The sequence below is a fragment of the Epinephelus moara genome, chromosome 17, assembly GCF_006386435.1.
Source record: "Epinephelus moara isolate mb chromosome 17, YSFRI_EMoa_1.0, whole genome shotgun sequence".
NCBI lineage: Eukaryota > Metazoa > Chordata > Actinopteri > Perciformes > Serranidae > Epinephelus > Epinephelus moara.
The window spans coordinates 12,378,659-12,398,269 of record NC_065522.1 but is presented as its reverse complement, the minus strand read 5'-3'; the positions used below and the strand labels follow the sequence as shown (position 1 = coordinate 12,398,269).

General features: G+C 40.4%; 3 protein-coding genes across 12 annotated transcripts in view; all 3 read right to left on the bottom strand.

Moving 5' to 3' along the window:
* LOC126403917 (uncharacterized) overlaps positions 1-8,462 on the bottom strand; it is a 52,597-nt gene extending 44,135 nt beyond the window's left edge. For 4 of the 10 annotated variants that reach the window (XR_007571376.1, XR_007571378.1, XR_007571375.1 and 1 more), the window contains exon 1: positions 1,893-2,006. Coding sequence is in view for 5 of the 10 variants with exons in the window: in XM_050066747.1 (XP_049922704.1) it covers positions 5,352-5,571; positions 5,938-6,038; positions 6,144-6,273; positions 6,929-7,152; positions 7,235-7,398; positions 7,516-8,269 (1,593 nt within the window). In the remaining 5 variants the exon portion in view is untranslated. Of the gene's footprint in view, positions 1-1,892; positions 2,007-4,354; positions 5,572-5,937; positions 6,039-6,143; positions 6,274-6,928; positions 7,153-7,234; positions 7,399-7,515 lie in introns of those variants that run through there. The other 6 variants (XR_007571379.1, XM_050066746.1, XM_050066745.1 and 3 more) reach the window with 4 other exon arrangements.
* A 1,572-nt stretch (positions 8,463-10,034) lies between these two features.
* LOC126404689 (uncharacterized) lies at positions 10,035-12,716 on the bottom strand. Its single transcript, XM_050068067.1, has 3 exons — positions 12,002-12,716; positions 10,147-11,200; positions 10,035-10,039 (listed from the first exon to the last, which is right to left on the bottom strand). The coding sequence occupies exons 2-3, from the start codon at positions 11,180-11,182 to the stop codon at positions 10,035-10,037; spliced, it is 1,041 nt and encodes a 346-aa protein (XP_049924024.1). The 5' UTR covers positions 11,183-11,200; positions 12,002-12,716.
* A 96-nt stretch (positions 12,717-12,812) lies between these two features.
* On the bottom strand, positions 12,813-19,133 carry lgi2a (leucine-rich repeat LGI family, member 2a). The gene is made up of 8 exons (XM_050066763.1): positions 18,813-19,133; positions 18,524-18,595; positions 17,483-17,554; positions 16,612-16,683; positions 16,199-16,270; positions 15,859-16,028; positions 15,507-15,671; positions 12,813-15,415 (listed from the first exon to the last, which is right to left on the bottom strand). Exons 1-8 carry the CDS (start codon positions 18,989-18,991, stop codon positions 14,598-14,600), a joined length of 1,620 nt encoding a protein of 539 aa, XP_049922720.1. The 5' UTR covers positions 18,992-19,133; the 3' UTR covers positions 12,813-14,597.
* Between the last annotated feature and the right edge of the window lie 478 nt (positions 19,134-19,611).

Sequence of the window (19,611 nt, the reverse complement as noted above, 5' to 3'; positions counted from 1 at the left end):
TCCCAGGCTACCTTTGCATCATCAGCCCGTGGAGGTCTGCTCGCAGTTCCGTATATTCGGACACTGCGAGCTTGGACCTCCCGGACCAAAACATCAGTTTCCTCCTGGGAGGAGTTTGGCCATCTGACGCTGCTGCTCTCTTCTGCCATGGCGAATTGAGTAAACTCTCATTACGCCTTTGCGTGGCACATTTAAAGGCGAGGAGAGGGGCTCATTTGATTGGTGTGATGTGTGTAAAACCCACTCCACGCCTTCTCTCCTCCCTCTTTCCGACTTGCGCTGGTAGGAGGGACGGAGGTGGGAAAGAGGAGTAGCTGCGCCAGGGCGCACGGTGTGCCAAGTTGGCGAAGCGCAGGTGCGCTGCACCTCCGCCTCGCCCGGTCTGCGAAACTAGAGCCCTATGCCTTGAAAATTCAGCTATATTCACAGTATTTGCAGATTAAAATAACATCAGGTTGAGCAGTAATTTCACTGGGACACAAATACAGTCGAGTGAGCACTGGTCCTGAATTCTACATTTGCGAATGCTAATGATTTCATAGTTTTTACCTGCTGCTCAGTGGCAATTGCTCTAAGACTGCAAGGGAAGCTCAGCTTCCCCTAAAATGTCAAAAGATAAGTGGTCAAATATGTACTGTTGTGTTTACATTTCATTGACTAAATATGCGCTAGAACGCGTTCAACTTTTGTTCAGAATCAGCTACTTATCACAGGTCACTGATGCGACTTTCTTCTCATTATTCCCGTAGTGTCACAGTGCATTAAACAGTGGAAGCTCAGCGTCCAAAGACTTCAATGGGGAAGCATAGAGTGGGTTGTTCCACTGCAGCGAAACTAGACAGTCATTGGATAAATGCTCAGTTTTGTCCCGTCCATCGGACACTCAGCGTCTCTGGGGGTCTATGGGGCAGTGGGTTGGCCTCGGCTGGCCTGGACACTGGGCTTCTGCATGATGATTGGATGATCTGTCTGAGGCTGAATCCTTTTTTGATTGACAGCGAAATGAGCGAATCAGCGATCTTGAAATATAAACCACCACCGGAGCATTTTTCAAGTTTCATTCCGTTGTTCTGAGTTGATCTGGAGACTTTTCCAATCCTATTAGTGACTTTTTCTTTGTTAAAAGCGACTAACGACAAATCTAGCATCTTTTTCTGGTGTTATTGGAGACTGTACTCGTGTTTGGAGACTCTGACTTCTGTCGCTCTGCAGTTACTGTCCCCAATGAGCAGTGGGTGCTGCTGTGAGCCGCTCCACCGTCCCAAAGCACTCACAGGCGGTTACACTAGCCTCGCACAGCAGCCCCAGAGGGTAGAATTTACGTATAATTAAACGGACACATTTTTCTGATGTAGGCCGAAAATGAGCTTCCCCTCCTTGAAAGACCAGCAGCCGCCACTGCTGCTGCTGCACAGAGAGCGTCACACCTTGCCCTCATCGACTGAACTTCCACATTCAGAAAAACAGATTTGAACTTAAATGTACACAGCTATGAAATGTGTATTAATAATTTTTGGTCTTAGTAGGTACATGGATGAAATACTGTAGGCAACTGGACTCGCTTGAGTTTCTTGAAGACGTTTCCCTTCTCAATCAAGAGGCTTCTTCAGTTCAGAACTCTTGGATGAAAGGTGAAATGTCCTCAAGAAGCAAGTCCAGTTGCCTATGATACAGTACTTCAGATTACCATGACCTGGATGACTGAGAATCTTCACCAACAAGGATGAAATGTTGTGCTGCTAAACAAACACATGACTATAAGAATGGATTATGAATAAGAATAGGGCTACATGAATGTGCCTGTCTTAGGCAAGCACACAGATTATTGTAAAATGCAGTTTTAAGGTGATTTTAAAGTTTACATGTTAGAGAAATGTCGAAAATTAACTTACATTGTTGACATGAGGTGTCCACTGCAGTATGAATGAAAACTTAACACACTGTGCTTTTCCTGTATTTCTAACACTCTTTGTCTCTGACTCTGACTGTGCTGCTCTCTCTCTTGCTCCTCCCAAATACAGCTACAGGTTGGACAAGATTTGCTGGGAGGGACGTGTTTCCACAGCAAACAACAGGGCCACATACCCTTTCACTTTTGATTCTTGTTGGTTCTCTTACTAAAGTCTCTCTAAACATTGTTGTCCGACTGTCCAGTCACCAAAGTCCAAACATGAGAGGATGTGGGCTGACACCAATGTTGATATGCTCATCTGAGTGACTCCAGTTGTTATCATGTGCAGGCCTATCATTTAAGGAGACTAAAAATGATTTTAGTTAGGGTTTGCATTTTAACAATTTGGTTATACAGCCACTATTCTAAGAAGAATAAGCTTTTTCATAACAGTAATCTGCTACTTGATAGACTGATATAAACGTACATAACTGTAAAGATAAATTCTGAAACCATGGTTCAACGTCCACAGTTGTATAATTCTGCTGTGAATGTGATATTCTGATGAAACTGTTAGTCAAACCAACACAGCCAAACTCAGCACATACAATGTGAATATGACGTCTGCTGAACTTGGCAGGGTATCAGCTGTTTAATACTGGAGCATGTAACTCTGTAATAAAGACATGCACATCTGATGATAGTGTATAAAGTAGCACTGTCTATATTATGGTGCTAATGTAGGACTGGGGTTGATTTCAGAGGGAGTGAAGCTGAACAACATTGTGCCTTTGAGAGGTGGTCAACTCAGTGGAGAAAAAATTGTAGTTGTGCTGCAAAAATAAGTCCCTGAAATTGGGCAGAGATAATCCTCCCTCATCCTGACTTAATTTAAGTGTTTTGTATCTGACCCGTGGTCCCTTACCAGCCCAAATAAATCTGGATAAGGCGAGCATTTTTATAAATTTGCGACACGCCTGACACATGGTGCAGGTTATCTCATCTTCCCTCATGTTTGAACCTTTTTCAGGTATCTAATCGTGGAGACATGGAATCCTGTTTCAGTAGTTAGGAAGTAGTACATATACAAATCAGCCAATGGGGAACACACACATACTAAGTGAGCAGGGTCATGTGGCTTTAGGACATGATGTAACCAGTGCTGCTGCAAGACACATCTCGTCTCGTCTTTATTTTAGTCAAAGCCAAAGAGGAGGTACTTTCAATTTTCTTTTAAGAAAAAAGAGAGGAACCTTTTTTTCCCATTTAAGTTTCAGTTTCTCGGCTGGAACTTCCAGCTTGTATCACTGTCAAGCACTGCTGGTTTTCAAAAGTGTGGTGATTCAAACATTTGCCACTTCCAAAATGCTGAATGAGTGGTATAACACTATAGTTCTTGTCCAAAGACTCTTAAACACATGAACATTATGACATTGACCATTGCTGATGTCATCAAATCTTAAACCAATGAAGTTTAAAAAAAAACACACACAAACTAACACTGCTGACACCCCTCCCCCCATCCACAGACACTTGTTTCATCTTGTCAGGTTGTGGCTACATGCACAGGCATAATAAGTTTCCTTTAACACAATCGAAACTAAGAGACTAAGTCCAAACGAGCATTAATAATGGACTAATTTAGAAGAATGTTTAAGTACATCTTGCCCTCGTTCCTACTTACGCATGCAGGCTAGAAGCTAAACCTCAACTTCCTTAAGTTTAGAACTTAGATTGTGGGAAGAGTAAAATAAAATAATAATAATAATAATGATAAGAATACTTATAATAATAATGATGATAATACTGATAATGATAATAACAACAATACTTATAATAATAATAATAATAACAATACTTATAATAATAACTTACACATTTGAAGTATAATGTCTTCTTTGAGTATGAATGATCTTTCAAAAATCTACATCCAGGATCCCATATGGCATCAAGACGGCAAACTCCGAGCTCAGCACTGTCTGCCTCAGTGTAGTCTTTTTTTCTCTCTTGTTCCTCCCACTCCAATGCATTCAAGTATTCCGTGCCATGCATGTTTGGACTGGTTGTTGTTGGATTGCCTGCCATCTGGGAGCAAAGTTAAAATAACGCAATAATGTGATTTTACAGCATGAACAGTTATTCAACAGAAAAGGCTACCTACTTCATATTGTCATACTGATTTAAAAAAACAAACAAACATGGCTGTTCGATGGGAACCATGTCTGATTGTTGAAGCATAAAGGAATATTAGACCAATTTCTTTTGTTAGAGAAATAAAATTAACAATGGCATCCAGCAAAGGGCCATGGGTTGGAATTAAGCCCGCTGTGTCACGTTTCAGTTCAAGGAGGACCCAAATGCACACTAACAGACCTGTTGAGATTTTACCAAAATGCAAGCTTTAATACAGCTGGAAAAAAACACCCCATCCAGATTCAGCGGGTAACTGAAAGTCCAAATGAAAGCGGACCAAAAAAGAAACAGAAAAACCAATCCGGAAAAATACAATGAACTCAGGTAAAAAACATCCAAACACAAGACATCAGGCAGGATACAGAGCATGGACAACAGGGACGAGCACAAGAATAACGCAGAGATGAACTCGGGATGAACATGGGAGGAACACAGACGACCTGACAAAGAACACACAGGTATATACACACAAAAAACTAATCACGAGAACGAGACAGCTGGATTCGGACGACATGGGCAAAAGGAGGTAAATGGAGATTGGCTAACAAGGGTGTGGAGGGGAACACTTGGGTGGAGAAAACAAGACTAATACAGAACAAGTGTGAAGGGAATACTCTAGGAACAGGGAAAGACCAACGAGACAGGTGAGACAGAAAACAGGCGCTAAAACACACAAAGACAGGAAGTAAAACCAGATACGACACATGGAGAGAATTTACAAAATAAAACAGGAAGCAGATTAAAAATTAATGGATAACATGAAACAAAGAACACAAAGAGAAAACTCCTAAACAAAGTCCATAGGATAACACAATATATACAAACCCAGAATCATGGCACGTTGCTGCTGTGGCAAGGACACAGCCTTTGTACATGAGGTGCCTGCTCTTCCAGGTGAGCTAGTGCCCCTATTTGAAGTGCAGTCAAGACCAGCTCAAGAAACGAAAATGAAATCCATCTCTGCTTTGGGGTCCAACCAGAAACCAAAACTTAAACTTACTATTACTGTGAGCATTTATGTACAATACACATGCCAACCTTGTATTCTTATTTCACAGAGGTCATGTTGACACGTCACAGTAGAAAAAAACACAGATGTAAATAATAAAATGAATGATGGTTGAGTTCCATTTAGCTGCCTCAGTTTCAGCATCCTGGTGTAGTTCATGATGGTTCACGCACATCACTTAAGTGGGACACTTGAATAGAAGGTAGCCATTGTTAAGGTCATTAGTGGCAACTGTGGATTTCCTTTCTGATTTCAACTTCACTTCAAGTCACTGGGGAAAGACTCTTGAACTGGGAGAGCCAGATGCTCCTCAGGACTTAGGGACAGCTTTGTGAAGCTGGTGGTGATGTCTTCTCTTTGAAACATTTGCTTTAAGGGTGTCTCTGAATTCCACCCTCGGGTCTTGGCAAACTTGTAAACACATCCAAAGAGATCAGGCAACATCTTCATCACATCAACTTGGGCTGCATCTTCCTCACTGCAAACAAAAAGGAATATTTTAACATAAAGTAATAATGAACACCCGGCTTACAAATATTTGACAGTCATCTAATTTGTGAATGACATCCATGATCTAATCTAACTGATCTCTTTTGGTATCAAAGGAGGTAAAAAGCTGGACATTTAATTCAGAATCATGATTAAACTCACACCAAGGTATCAGTGAAACAGTGGGGCAACAACACCAACAACTACAACTTGTCAAAATGACAAAAGCTCAGTCTTCAGAGCATATTCTCACACTTTTGCTATTTCTGCCTTCAGCCCAATACAATGAAGCTGAATGGGATTTTGTTTGTGGAGCTCAGGGGAATGAAATGTTACAACTGCAAAACTGACTTACTAGTGCTCATGGAGGTTTCGTATGAAGCGCAGTAATCCCAGTGTGTTTTCAGGATAGGGTTTCTTCTTGCCATCCATCTTCTGGACCAACTCTGGTGGAAACTGTAATGCCAAACCTTAGTTATGATTACAGATAATGAAGTGGACCTCAGGAATACAAACTAGTTAGGTTCCAAATGAAGAATGAAGTTGTTATGTTACAGTCACCTTATCTTTCCACTGTTTGAAGGATCTATCCTCAGCACATTTTTCCAGTGAAGAGATCAATTCCTGATCAGCATTTCGACAGTTTTCAGCCTCCTTCCTGTTTCCACTCTTTCTTAAGTATTCAACTTTCCTGAAAAATAAAATTACATTTTGAGTGCATGTTTGACAAAATATGAACAACGTAAACCATTTTGTCATATCGTACTGATAAAACAATTGTGGTATAGAGAAGCCATGGAATTAGTTGACAGGGAAATAACAGCAATTGAAGAAGAAGAAACTGACTTTAGGTAAATTATTTCCAGTGTTGAGGAGTATGTTGTAATGTAATTAAACTAGTAGTTTAGCATGCTGATGATACCATTTAGCTGAAAGCACCTCTGTGTGCCTTTGAGAACGACCTCACAGAGCCATGGACATCATGTTAGACTCTCAGTCTTGTCTCGTTCTTCACATCACTACTCTATTCCATTACTTCTTGTATGTACAACTCAGTGAATCACCATGAATGCTTTTGAGAAAAGACTGTTAGTGGGCATTGTCCCAGCTTGCACACTTTATTGCATAGAGACCACAAAGACATGCAAAAGACATGAAACTGTCTGAGAGCAAAAGGTTGACATTTTTAGTTCAGGATAAAAAGGTGCGTCACCTAGGGAACCATGAATGTTTGTACCAAATTTGGTTCCACTCTATCCAGTAAATGTAGAAATACAGTATTTCACTCTGGACCAAAGTTGTAGAACTACCAAATGACTGACGATCAATTTCCATCTCTTTCTCACCTTTCAGAGGTCCAGAAGAAGGGATGACTCAAGCATTCCTCCACTTTAGGTCTGTTCTTTGGTTCTTCATGGATCATCCCCTCAATAAGATCTTTTGCTACCACATCTTGAACATGGTCCAAACTGTACTTCCCCTCATCTATGTTGTTCTCACATTTATGAGTTTTGTCACCAAAAGGATGGTGTCCTCCAGAGAGGATATAATAAGTGAGCATCCCTGCCACCTTAAAAATAAAAACATTTTACCAGTTAAGGAAGTATTTTTCAGAAAGCCATTAATGAAGTTTGTGTAGCAGAAAAACTGACCTGTATATCAGTGTTCGACTTGTAAGGTATGTCGCTATCGTCTGCCAAAGTTTCCTTGGCCATCCAGCATCTTGTTCCTGCACTGCCTGTGCGATAAGTTGTTTGGCCTTTGGCTAAACGTCTGCTTATGCCAAAATCAGCTAATCTTGCCCTCCCGTTAACATCTGTAGAACAAATCAGGGGGATAAACTCAACAAACAAATTAAGTACAATAATAATGATTTTTCCTGAATTTCAGACAGTGGAGTCCATCATTTCAGTGTATTTTGAACTTGTCTTACCGATCAAAACATTCTGTGGTTTGAGATCCCGGTGGAGAATTGGAGGACTTTGACAATGAAGCACCTTTAAACTGTCAAGGAACTGATACACAAGACTCTTCCTCAGCAGCCAATCATATTTATTTTTAATGTATTCTTCCAGGGTGTATTCACACAGTTGAAGACCAAGATATCCAAAGTTCTCATCCTCTGCAAAGTCAACGTATCGTACAATAGATGGATGATCCAGCTCTGGAAGTCGCAGGAATCCTTCCTCATTCTTCAGCTCCTGATAGTTGCATTTAGTCATTTTCTTAATAGCAACTTCAGTGCCGTCATCTCTCAGCCCCAAGAAAACTTCAGTGCCATCACTTCCCTTCGCTATGCGGAACTCTGCATCGTTCACATAACTCATGCTCCCAACTCTGGTGACTTTACTTTTATCAGTGCTCAGAAGTTTTTCCAGTTGTCCTCTCCACCTCTTGCTGATTTGTAGCCATTTGTGTTTTAATGATGACATGGTGGTGTTGATGTGGAATGGCTGCACATTTGAAGTTAAGTCCATAATAGGAGCTGCTGTTTGATCAGTTGTGGCAGTGCAAACTTCATTGTTCGTGTCTTCTTGCTTTTCTGTCTTTCCCCTCTTTTTCTTCTTCTTTTTCTTCTTTCTCTTGGATGCAGGTGATGCTTTAGAGTCTTCACATTCTGAGTTTGCTTTGCTGAAATGATCTTTCAGTCGTCTGAGCACCTCTTTCAGCTTGTCATTCATTTTCATGTCTGCAGATGTCAGTATGTCCTCAGGTACTGAAGTTATCCCCACTGATGGAAAGATGTTGGCCACATGTTTAACTGACAGTAAGTTTGCAAATATGCCGTATGTGAAGACTCTGATGTCAGAGGAGTGCTGGTCCTTTATAAAAGGAGCAACTGTTTGGCATAACTCATCAACAAAGTTGGGATCCCAGCCATTTGTGTCTTTTGTCTTCTGTGTTATCACATATAGCCATTTGTGTCTTTTGTCTTCTGTGTTATCACATATAGTGTTTGCAGAGCAAGTTGACATGTATCTCGTCTCTCTTTTGAGCCAAGCTGTTTCAGTAGATGGGGGATTATAGCCAAAGCTTGCTCATTTGGTATGTCTTCCACTGTGCAGAAAACTGCATGTAAACTGGAAATTGCGTGAACGACATAATCCTGGGGAATATTTTGAAAACGACTGACTGCACCTGCAATGTAGGAGTTCAGATTTCCAGTGTCCTTCAGCCATTTAATACATCCCTGGCGGTATTTTTCTGCATCTGACACATTTACATTAAAAAGTATTTCAATCATGGTCAGATGTATCTGAGGATCCTCCAGCAGCATGTGACTGTGAAAACTTTTGAACACTTCTTCGAGCGATTTCCCTCGCACTGCAATTGCCACATCCACAAAATATCTGATCTTGGAGCATACTTCATCTCCATGCGATGCAAAGTCATGAACCATCTGAGATATTTTTTCATTGTGAATACTGTGTTTAGGGTCAGTGACAGGTAAAATGGTTACCAGTGCACCAGCAGATATGAGCACTTTCACGACATCATCCCTGTCATTGATGGCAGCAGTTTGCAGTGGTGTGAGTTGCTCTATGGGATTTGGTCCATTTGCATCAGCTTTTGCTTCAAGCAGTTTCTCCACAAAAAGGAGTGATGCTTTGGATATTGAGACATAATGCAAAGGTGTAAAACCTCTTTGGGAAGGCTTGTTTGGGTCTGCACCTTGTTGCAAAAGGGATGTACAGATGTTCTCCCTCTGATTTACAACAGCAGCAATCAGTGGGGTTATGAGGTCATTACGCTCTCTGCATGGGTAAACGTCATTAATGTTGTTGTCCTTAAGTAATTTTTTGAGCTTCTTGCGGTTGTCGTAATTAATACATTGTATTATGGGATGTGTTTTTGTGACAGTGACTCGTATTTGTGTGGAAATCATTTCTGTACTTCAGAGGAACTGTAAAAAAAAAGACAAAATTATGACGTTACTGTTACAGGTGATGCAATTTTAAACTTTTGACAAGCAGCCAAAAGCTCTCACTGCAAAGGGTTCATTATGTTTATTTTATTTTCAAGTGTAATTTTTAAGTGTTTTGAGAGGCTCCATTCCACAAATTTCCAATTCCTGCCTCTGTATTAATGTGGGTACAGATTCTACATAATTTAAATCTGAGGACAACTAAATCACAAAATATCCATATGGCTACATAAAGTACAAAGGTGACATTTATCACCAAAACTTCAATACAAAACCCCTCAGCAAAGTACCGACTTGTATGTTAAAGAATTACTTTGACAAGTTAAAACTCTTCTATGGCTATTTACTGTATTTGCTCAGATTCACAACAGGCTGAGTGGTAATATAATATGGACACAAATACAGTCAAGTGAACACTGGTTCTTAATTTCAAATATGCTACTGCATGCCTATGATGTACTATTTTTAGAAAAGACAGCAAGAGTGCCACACCTTGACCTCATAGACTGGTTTAGACTTGAACTTCCTCATTCTGTAAACCAGAATTTATCTTTGAATGGACACAGCTATGAAATGTCCATTAATAATGTTTGGTCTTAGTAGGTACATGGATGAAACATTGTAGGCAACTGGACTCACTTGAGTTTCTNTCAACAAAGTTGGGATCCCAGCCATTTGTGTCTTTTGTCTTCTGTGTTATCACATATAGTGTTTGCAGAGCAAGTTGACATGTATCTCGTCTCTCTTTTGAGCCAAGCTGTTTCAGTAGATGGGGGATTATAGCCAAAGCCTGCTCATTTGGTATGTCTTCCACTGTGCAGAAAACTGCATGTAAACTGGAAATTGCGTGAACGACATAATCCTGGGGAATATTTGGGAAACGACTGACTGCACCTGCAATGTAAGAGTTCAGGTTTCCAGTGTCCTTCAGCCATTTAATACTTGCCTGGCGGTATTTTTCTGCATTCAGCCCATTTACATTAAAGAGTACTTCAATCATTGCAAGACGGTTCTGGGGATCCTCCAGCAGCATGTGACTGTGAAAAGTTTTGAACACTTCTTCAAGCGGTTTCCCTCGCACTGCAATTGCCACATCCAAAAAATATCTGATCTTGGAGCAAAACCTATTTCCATTTGATGCAAGGTTATGAACCATCTGAGATATTTTTTCATTGTGAATATTATGTTCAAGATCAGTGACAGGCAACAGTGGTATCTGTGCACCGGCAGATATGAGCACTTTCATGACATCATCCCTGTCACTGATGGCAGCAGCTTGCAGTGGTGTGAATCGTTGTCTGGCACTCGATCCATTTGGATTAGCTTTTGCTTCAAGCAGTTTCTCCACAAAAAGGAGTGGTGCTTTGGATATTGAGACATAATGCAAAGGTGTAAAGTTATTTTGGGAAGCCTTGTTTGGGTCTGCACCTTGTTGCAAAAGGAAAGTAAAAATATCTCTGTTGTGATTTACAACAGCAGCAGTCAGTGGGGTTATGTAGTCATTCCACTCTTGGCATGGGTAAACATCATTAACGTTGTTGTCCTTAAGTATTTTTTTGAGCTTCTTGAGGTTGTTGTTAATAATACACTGTATTATGGGATGTGTTTCTGTTGGGGGGACTGGGACTTGGAATTGTGTGGAGAGATGGATTGATGGAATTTGAAAGATACTCATTTCTTTACTTCAGAGGAACTGTTAAAAAAAAAAGACAAAATGATGATGTTACTGTCACATTTGGTGCCATTTTAAACTTCTGACAAGTAGCCAAAAGCTCTCATTGGAATTAAGGGTTCATGATATTTATTTCATTTTCAAGTGTAATTTGTCAGTGCTTTAAGAAGCACAAACCAAATTCCATTCACCACCATTGTATTTAGGTGGGTGCAGAAGATGGATAACCCAAAACTGAGGGCAACTTAATCAGAAAGCCTCGACATGGCTACATACAGTACTGCTGAAAAAGAGGTGACATAAATCACCAAGGTTGAGATTTACAAACCCCTCAGCCAAATACTGACATGTACGCAAAAGAATTTCATTCTACCACTTGAAAATTCACCTATATTTGCTGAACATCAGGTTGAGCAGTAATTTCATTTGGAAACAAATACAGTCGAGTGAGCACTGGTCCTGAATTCTACAGTTGTCAATGCTAATGATTTCATAGTTTTTACCTGCAATTGCACAACGAGCGCCACACCTTGCCCTTATTGACTGTTTTAGACTTTGAACTTCCTCATTCAGGCCAGAAACCAGAATAGAAACTTTGATTGTGCACAGCTGTGACATGTCTAAGAATATTATTTTTGGTTGTAGTAGGTACATGGATGAAATACTGTTATCAAACAAACGTTCATTATGATATCATATACCCATAAGGATGGATTATGAATAACAGTAAAGCAATATAAATGTACTTCTCTAAAGCAATGCTGATTATTTCACAATACCATTTTAGGTAAATATTAGAGGATTGTAGAAACATGTACTTACAATGTTGACGCTGTCTGATGCAGTAATATTTATATCTACCAAAACTTAACATGCTGTGCTTTTTCTGTGTTTCTGTCTGTCACTCTGACGCCGTGTTTTCTCATTCTGCCCCTCTCTCCGTCTCTGTCGCTCCTCCCATTTACAGCCACAGGTTGGATGTGACTTGCTGGGAGAGATGGGTTGCGTTTCCACAGAAAATGGAGTGACATGCCCCTTTCACTCTCTGTGTGTTGTTCTCTGACTGTTCAGTCACCAAAGTCCAGTACTACAGTATGCTCACTGACATATTCCTCAGGAGTTGAAGGACCTTTTCTTGTTCAGTTAGAAAAACAAGGTCATCTGGTAAGAGTTCAAAGTCTAAAGGTGTATAATTCTGCTGGTGTATGATGCTTTGCAGGAGACTTTGACATTCTGATGGAGTGGTTTGTCAAACCAACACAGCTGAACACATACAATGTAGATATGAAGCCTGCTGAGTTGGCAGGGTATCAACTGTTTTGTACTGGAGTGCGCCATTTCATTGGAGAAAGACAAATTATGTAACTCTGTAATATAGACACACACATGTGATGATTGTGTATAAAGTAGTTTTGTGGTGGTAAAGTCGGACTGGGGTTGATTTCAGAGGGGACAGGGCCATCTTAGTAGCCCCAGCATATGAAATGGTGACATCATATTGTGTGTATTGATAAATGCTGGGCAGGCAGTGTACAGTGGCTTTTTTTTCTTTCTTTTGGGCTAAAAACAGCGGCAAAACTGAACCCAAATAGTAAAGCTGCTGTCCATAAAGCCAAAACAAATGCTGAAAGACACCAAAATGCTCAATAGAACTGAGAGGGCCTGCCATCGTTTTAATGTACTGTGGATTTTGTTATGATGAGTGACCTCTTTCACATTAACATACTCGCATCAACATAAAAATATTGATTGGTGCAGCTTTACAATCCTATGGCCTTTGTTAAGGAAGTATAAGAAATTTTCCAATGAATGATAAAACACTTGTTACAATCATACTTTTACACATTTATTTTGATACTCAAATGATTAGATTTACAGTATATTTTGAGAGTAACATTCAATATGCTTAAAACAAAATCATATAAAATAATCTGCATTTTGTCAAGCTTGCATATTCCATTATGGGTTTTTTTTGTTTGTTTTTTTTAAAATTACAATACCATTCACGTAATAAGTAGAAGCACTTTAAGACTTCTGAGTTTGTTAGGTTCATCTAAAAAGAATTTGGCAAACACCCTTTTTTGAATGTCATGCTCTTGCAAGCTGCAATAACGATTTATTTCTTTTTAAGTAAGTGCAAAGATCTGTTTAGGTTTCCGTGTGACAAACAGGTAGTGGCATTGCAGTCCATTTTTTTTTTAATGTACATTTTGTCGCTTGTAAGTCAACATTCAGTATTAGTAAGAACAGAATGACAGACGGAAAAAGCCTCTCAACTTGGGTGAATATATTTACATCATCATCATTTTTTTGACAAAAGCAAATATGTCCTTTTATCAGATTTGGATATTTGAGTCCACTGACTTCTGCGGTGAAGAGACTTTTTGTTCATCATAGTCTAAAAAGAAAAGTTAATTATGTCAGTCAAACAACTGTGGTTATTTTTTCAAACTTGTAAGTAGGTTTAATTTCCCTGACATCACCTAAACATTAAATGGATAAAAAGAGCTCCTATCTGCCACCTATAGTTCCTCTGGACTAAAAGGTTCCTCCATTCACATTTGTTAGTCTAAAAAGGCATTAGCTATATCCGGTCCTGAATATTTCACCTTCTAAAACAACAAACCACATCTTCATTTTTTACTGTACGCAGTATAATCTATAGCACCTACAGTAACATTTTCCACGTAACAACTACACTCTAAGGGCTGGGGTCTCAGCTACGATAATTAAAGGTTTGTGCTTTCAAGACATTCCCTGTATGGAAAAAGCAAAGGGGTGTGATACTTTATCACGGCCAGAGGGAGGCACTGTGGGCCCATCAGAACACAGAACCCCAGTGCAGATAAGGCAACAAACTGTACATTACCACACGGTATGGAGACATGGGGTAAGTGGCACATAGATGAGCAACCACACCTGTTACATGCCCTAAATGAGAAACAATATTAGTAATATGATTTTTCACTCAGATCCTGTTGTATATTTTTTGGGCATAAAACCACGAGCACAGGAGATTAAACTGAAGTGTATTTGTCCAAATAGATAAAATTATATTTCATATTTATGCCCTCAGGAATGTCAGTGGGATTTCTAGAAGAATACCAGCCTCCTTGTACAACTGCGCACCCTCTTGACTCCCCCTCTCAGTCTACGCGAAATAGTAGGGTCTCTGAAAGTCTGAGAGACCATGTGAACAGATGATAGGACAAGGCCGTTTAAAAATAGTCAAGAAACCCTAAAAACTAAAAGGATCCCAAATGCCACTTGACCCAGCTCTTACTTTTGACAGATAGATATGGAGGAATTGATATTTAACAGTTTGTTAAGTCTGTTCTGGTCCTTTTTTTTCCCTTCACAAATGGATCTTTTTAGTGGAAGACGTTCGATTGCAGGAAGGGCAACAAAGCACAGCCCCTCACAAGCTCAAGTCAATGATGATGTGCTCAAAGATCTGTGTGTTTCCCTTGAAGCTAGAGGTGAAGATGAAGTCCCTGCGGTCAGTGGAAACCACAGTGAAGGAGCGTGGTGCCTGGATATACACCTCCTTGAAGCGGTCAAAGAGTTTGTTCTCATCATCCCACAGGTAGATCTGTGAAAATGTGTAATCACTCCCGAGGGCCAGGTAGTAACGCTCTTTGAAAGAGAACGGCTGAAGAATCATGGAGCCTCGTGAGGGTAAGGCCTGGATCTCCGCAAACTGTTTGGCACCCCAACGTAGAATTTTAGAGTCACCAATATAGCGTGTCATAGCCAGGTAGAGTTCTTCCTTGATCCGGAAGTGCTTTACGGCTACAACATCCTCCATGTTGGGGATCTCACCCTGCAGGACAAACTTCTGGTTGCTGCGGCTCCACTGGTAGATCACAGGCACCTGTGAGCGGCTTGCCAGGATAAGATGGGCCTTCCCATCTAAGTCCAAGAACTCTGCATCTGTGTCGCGGTACCACTCATGTAGCGACTGGTATGAATAAAAGCCCTTATCGTTCCACTTGTAGAGGGTGGACAGGCCCGCTTTGGAGCTGTCAGCAATCACAAAGAACCAGTCCGAGCCAATCTGGAATGCCTCAATGTCATTGGGCTTGGAGATCTTGGACACCTCAATGTCCTGGAACTTGCTGAACCTGCTTTGGTCTTCATCAAACTTGTAGATGTGGGAACCACCAAAGAGCTGAGCCACGATGACAAAGACTTGGTCCTGGATGACAACTGACTTGCACCCCACAATAGATTGACCTAGAAGGCAAGGAAAAGGAAACGAACAGGCGTATAACATGTAAAACTCAACCATGGTATTCTGAAACAGTTTGTTGGGGGATTGCTGTACCTGTGATGTTATCATAAGTCCTGAAGTTCATTTCTATGTGGTCCCATTGGAAAACCATACAACTCTCTGCACTGGGGGCAGCAATGGTCACATAGACATCATTCTTATAGCTGAATGTGTCAACAGACAGAGACTCAGATGCCACGGACTGATGGAGGACAAAATCTGTGGAAAGGCAAATTCTGATTTTCATTTTCTACAAACAAAAATTCTAAAAGCAAAGCCCCATTAAAAGAATGACCAAAGAAAACTACATCTTTTCTTTACACTTCTTTGGATGACCCGGTTGAGTCACGTGATACTGATGCCAGCTAGAACAGAGACAAGGCCAGCTGGCTCAGGTGTTTCTCACCCGTTGAGATGCATTCGTTGTGCAGACTGGTCATATCATTGAGCCGCTTGTCCTTCATGTCCTCCGGTCCAGCACACACGACATCTGACACTGTGGCATTGGTGTTCTTCAGCCACGTCATCAGCCACTTGGCACGGCAGTCACACTCAAAGGCATTGCCTCGCAGGTCCCTGCAGGAGAGGAGTACTGTATATCAGGGCAGATGAACAAAGCAAACAAGCAAGAAGGCACCAGGAAAAAGGAAAAGGAAGAATTTTGCTTGGAAACTTGGATACATTTTTGTCACAGATCATGAAAAGGAAAGCAGAGGGCACTATTTGCATACTTTTCCAACACTTACAGCTCTATCAGTGAGTCCAAGTCGATGAAGAGATCCCTGGGCAATGCTTTAATGTTGTTGTTTGCCAAAGACCTAGAAACAACAGCAATGAATCAATACAGAAAATTGCACCTATTTAGAATATCACAACTCCATTACAGGAAAATAGAAAAACATGATTCACATTTATTGTGTAGAAGTCAAAGTAATATTTAAAGGTCTGGACAATTCTGACATAAAAAAACTTGATATTATTCTCATATATATGTCCATTAATGTTTGTCACTGTTACCCTTCTTCCTAATGAAACAGTGACCTAGTTCGCATCACTTAAAATAGTCAAATTTCTATACATCAAAATCATTTTAGCAAATAAATCTTACAAATTAAACATTTTAACAATGTTGAGAATGATTTTAAAGGTTTGAACATACAAGTGTGTCAAGTCCCTGAGTCCTCTGAAGGCATATTTGGCTGCAGTCTCGATCTTATTACTCTCAATGAACCTGTGGAAGATAACAAAGCATGTTAGTGATAAGCAATAAAACTACTGCACCTTTTTTAAAATGAATAATGCTGTACGCGACTGCAGTAATCCTCAAAAAATATGAAAGAAAAAGTAGTCATACACATACTATGAACACGATTAGCAGTGTTTGTCAACGGAAAGTGAAAGTGATCAAGTCATTTTCGGGGTTTTCTTGTCTCAGAAAGAATCACTTTGACTTTTATGAAAAAAATAACTTGACACAGTTGTGTAAAAGCTACCAATACCATCTATACGTGCTGAAAAAAATGATTTGTTATTTAAAAGGCTTTGGCTTTCAGGATATTGTAGATACTATATTGGTGACTAGAGTACATATTTTTCGTTAACAAATATGGCAAATTTCAGTTCAATCAGGCTTGAGGATTGTTATGAACTTAAATAAACACACTATTTTCCAAACTGCCTGTGATGCCAGCAACAATAGTGGTTCAGAATCATATCATTATTATTATTAATTTATTTAGAAATTGTTTGTGGGCAAATGGGTGAAGAGTCTTTGAACCACCAGAGGGCGTACGATCAATACTTTCCTGCCTCATTCACCCTCTGAAAGACCAACATCCAACCACATACAGTAACCTCTTGTCCATACTGACACTCCTGGAAGACTATTTTACGATGTCAGACTGAAGTGTGCGGCTGTATCCAGTTATAACTGAATAAATTAATGTTGTACACGTGTTTTGTTATTGCACTGATTCACTGAATGTCTTTGATTTAAAAAAAAAAAAAAAGAAGAAGAAAGAAATACTTACAGATATTCCAGATGTGGAAGGCCTGAGAATGCATCATCCCTTACAGTTGTTAGAGAATTGGAATTCAAAAGCCTGTCATGAAAAATGAAATTCACATTAACAGATGCTGGCTGCCAACACAATGCACTGTTAAAGCCTCTGACTGAAAAACACAATGAAGTTTCTCAGATGCATTCAGTGATCGGAAAGCTCTCAGCCCAACTCTTACAGCTGACATGTGAAGTCGAATGTGGGATGAGTAATTATATCACTATAATTATGATTCATGGCCTCTATCTCAATGTCAGTACACTAGTGGTCCTGGTAATGTCAAGACAAACACAACTTGCCAAACAAACTCTATGCAAAAATAGTGTTCCTACTTGAGCTTAAACATAACCCCTTCTGTATCAAGATGTAACACGTGTAAAAGACAATTATCATAGGGAAACAATCAATTTTAAGGGGAATAGTGGGGGGAATACAGAAAACACTAAAAAACAAAGCTATGGCAGCAGCCACCACAATATGTTTAGCTTTAAATCATCCTGTGTGTTATGATTTGGTTCCCTGTATCTGCCACGCCTTTGCTTCTGCTGGCATCACAGCCATCACTCGTGGAGTACCAAAGGAGATTGATGGCCTCTGGTAAGTACAAGTACAATATGGCACTGAAAGCTTTTCAGGTGTCCAGTCTTTTACAACCTCCCCCTGCTAATTGCTTTCAGCAAACAGACTTTACTGTATGTGTATTAAAGTAAGGCACAGCAGAAAGTTAGCTGCTGAACATATGTGTGCATCACTAGCATTAAAGGCTTGGTTAAGTCAAGATTATAGTTTTATGTGTAATGATTAGGGTTTTGCATGTGTTGCAGCTCAGGCGTGCACAGCCAGGTGAGTTTGTCAGGGCAAACACCCACATTAAAGACACATCTAAGTTTTGAAAGTCAGCAGTTTGTTTTGGAATTCATTTGTCTGCACGGGATCCTTTGCTGCAAGGTTAGGGAAGCTCCTAAAAATCGCACAACACAGAGGAGTGATATGCAGCTGAAGTGCTCTTACAGTAGCTGGAGGGATGGCATGTGGGCAAACATTGCCTCTTTGACCTCGGAGAAAGTCCCATTGACGATACTCCTGAAAGGAAGAGGCAGAAACGCTGATCATAAAGCCACCAGAGCAAATGAAAATGCTGAAAAGTGGTCAGTCAGAGAAAATGGAAAGGACTGCAATGTCTTTCAACATCAGCTCTTATTAAGATTGTGTACATTATTAAAAAAAAATACAGCAAGGGACAACTGGTATGTGATAAGCCTGAATGTTAAATAAAAACAGTATATTTAGAGGTACTCACAGAGAGCTGATGTCGTTGAGGCTAATCCTTGGGACATAGGAGGACCCGACGCAAATGATGGACTCCCTGGAGCAGCTGCATGTTGAAGGACATCGGAAAACCTTCTTTAAATGACCCGGTTGAGACAGGAAACAAAGCGACACGGAAAACAATGCCCAAATCTTGAGAGTTGGCAGCATCTTTCTTGCCGGGCGTGCATGTGTGAGCTTTTTCTGAGAGCACCGATCGAGGCAGATGGCACCGCGCGTTTACACCCTGCACCATGAAATGCTGCACTGGCTCCCTGACATCAGCAAATCAGCTGCAGCTCCCCTCCGTCCACTTTCATTATTTATTAAGTCAGAGCTCCAGTCGGGTAACTGTTGGTTAAACAACCATGCGCCATACATCGGGGGGGGGGGGGGGGGGGGAATAAGGCAGTATTAGGCTGCTTGTGGCCACAGATCACCTGAACATGTCATATACAGTAATGCTGCTTTCAAAGACGCGCTTCGAACATGGTTATTTAAATAAAGGTGGCATTTATGAAAATAGACTAGTTTTATTGTATTAGCGCGTGTGGTCAGGCTTGTATATATATATATAGATTTCCAAAATAAATTTCTAATGACGTCAGTTGTGTACACATGCACAAGCTGGTGCCGATTTTGACGTAATTTCTCACCTATCTCGGTTATTTCTGACACACAATCAAAGGCAGTCTCTTTATGAAGCCAGCCTGTGTGACCAGAGAGGAAGTGATATACTGTTACTGAAGAGAATTTAAATACAGTCAGCTGTACAGTACCCCTCCTCCACA

What these genes read in the sequence shown, in the direction of transcription:
- lgi2a (XM_050066763.1), bottom strand. Translation starts at nt 18,991, where the DNA reads ATGCTGCCAACTCTCAAGATTTGGGCATTGTTTTCCGTGTCGCTTTGT. An exon ending in ATGCCATCCCTCCAGCTACT is followed by an intron (nt 17,555 to 18,523) that starts GTAAGAGCACTT and finishes TTTTCATGACAG; the next exon opens with GCTTTTGAATTCCAATTCTC. An exon ending in CAACGAATGCATCTCAACGG is followed by an intron (nt 15,672 to 15,858) that starts GTGAGAAACACC and finishes GCCTTTCCACAG; the next exon opens with ATTTTGTCCTCCATCAGTCC.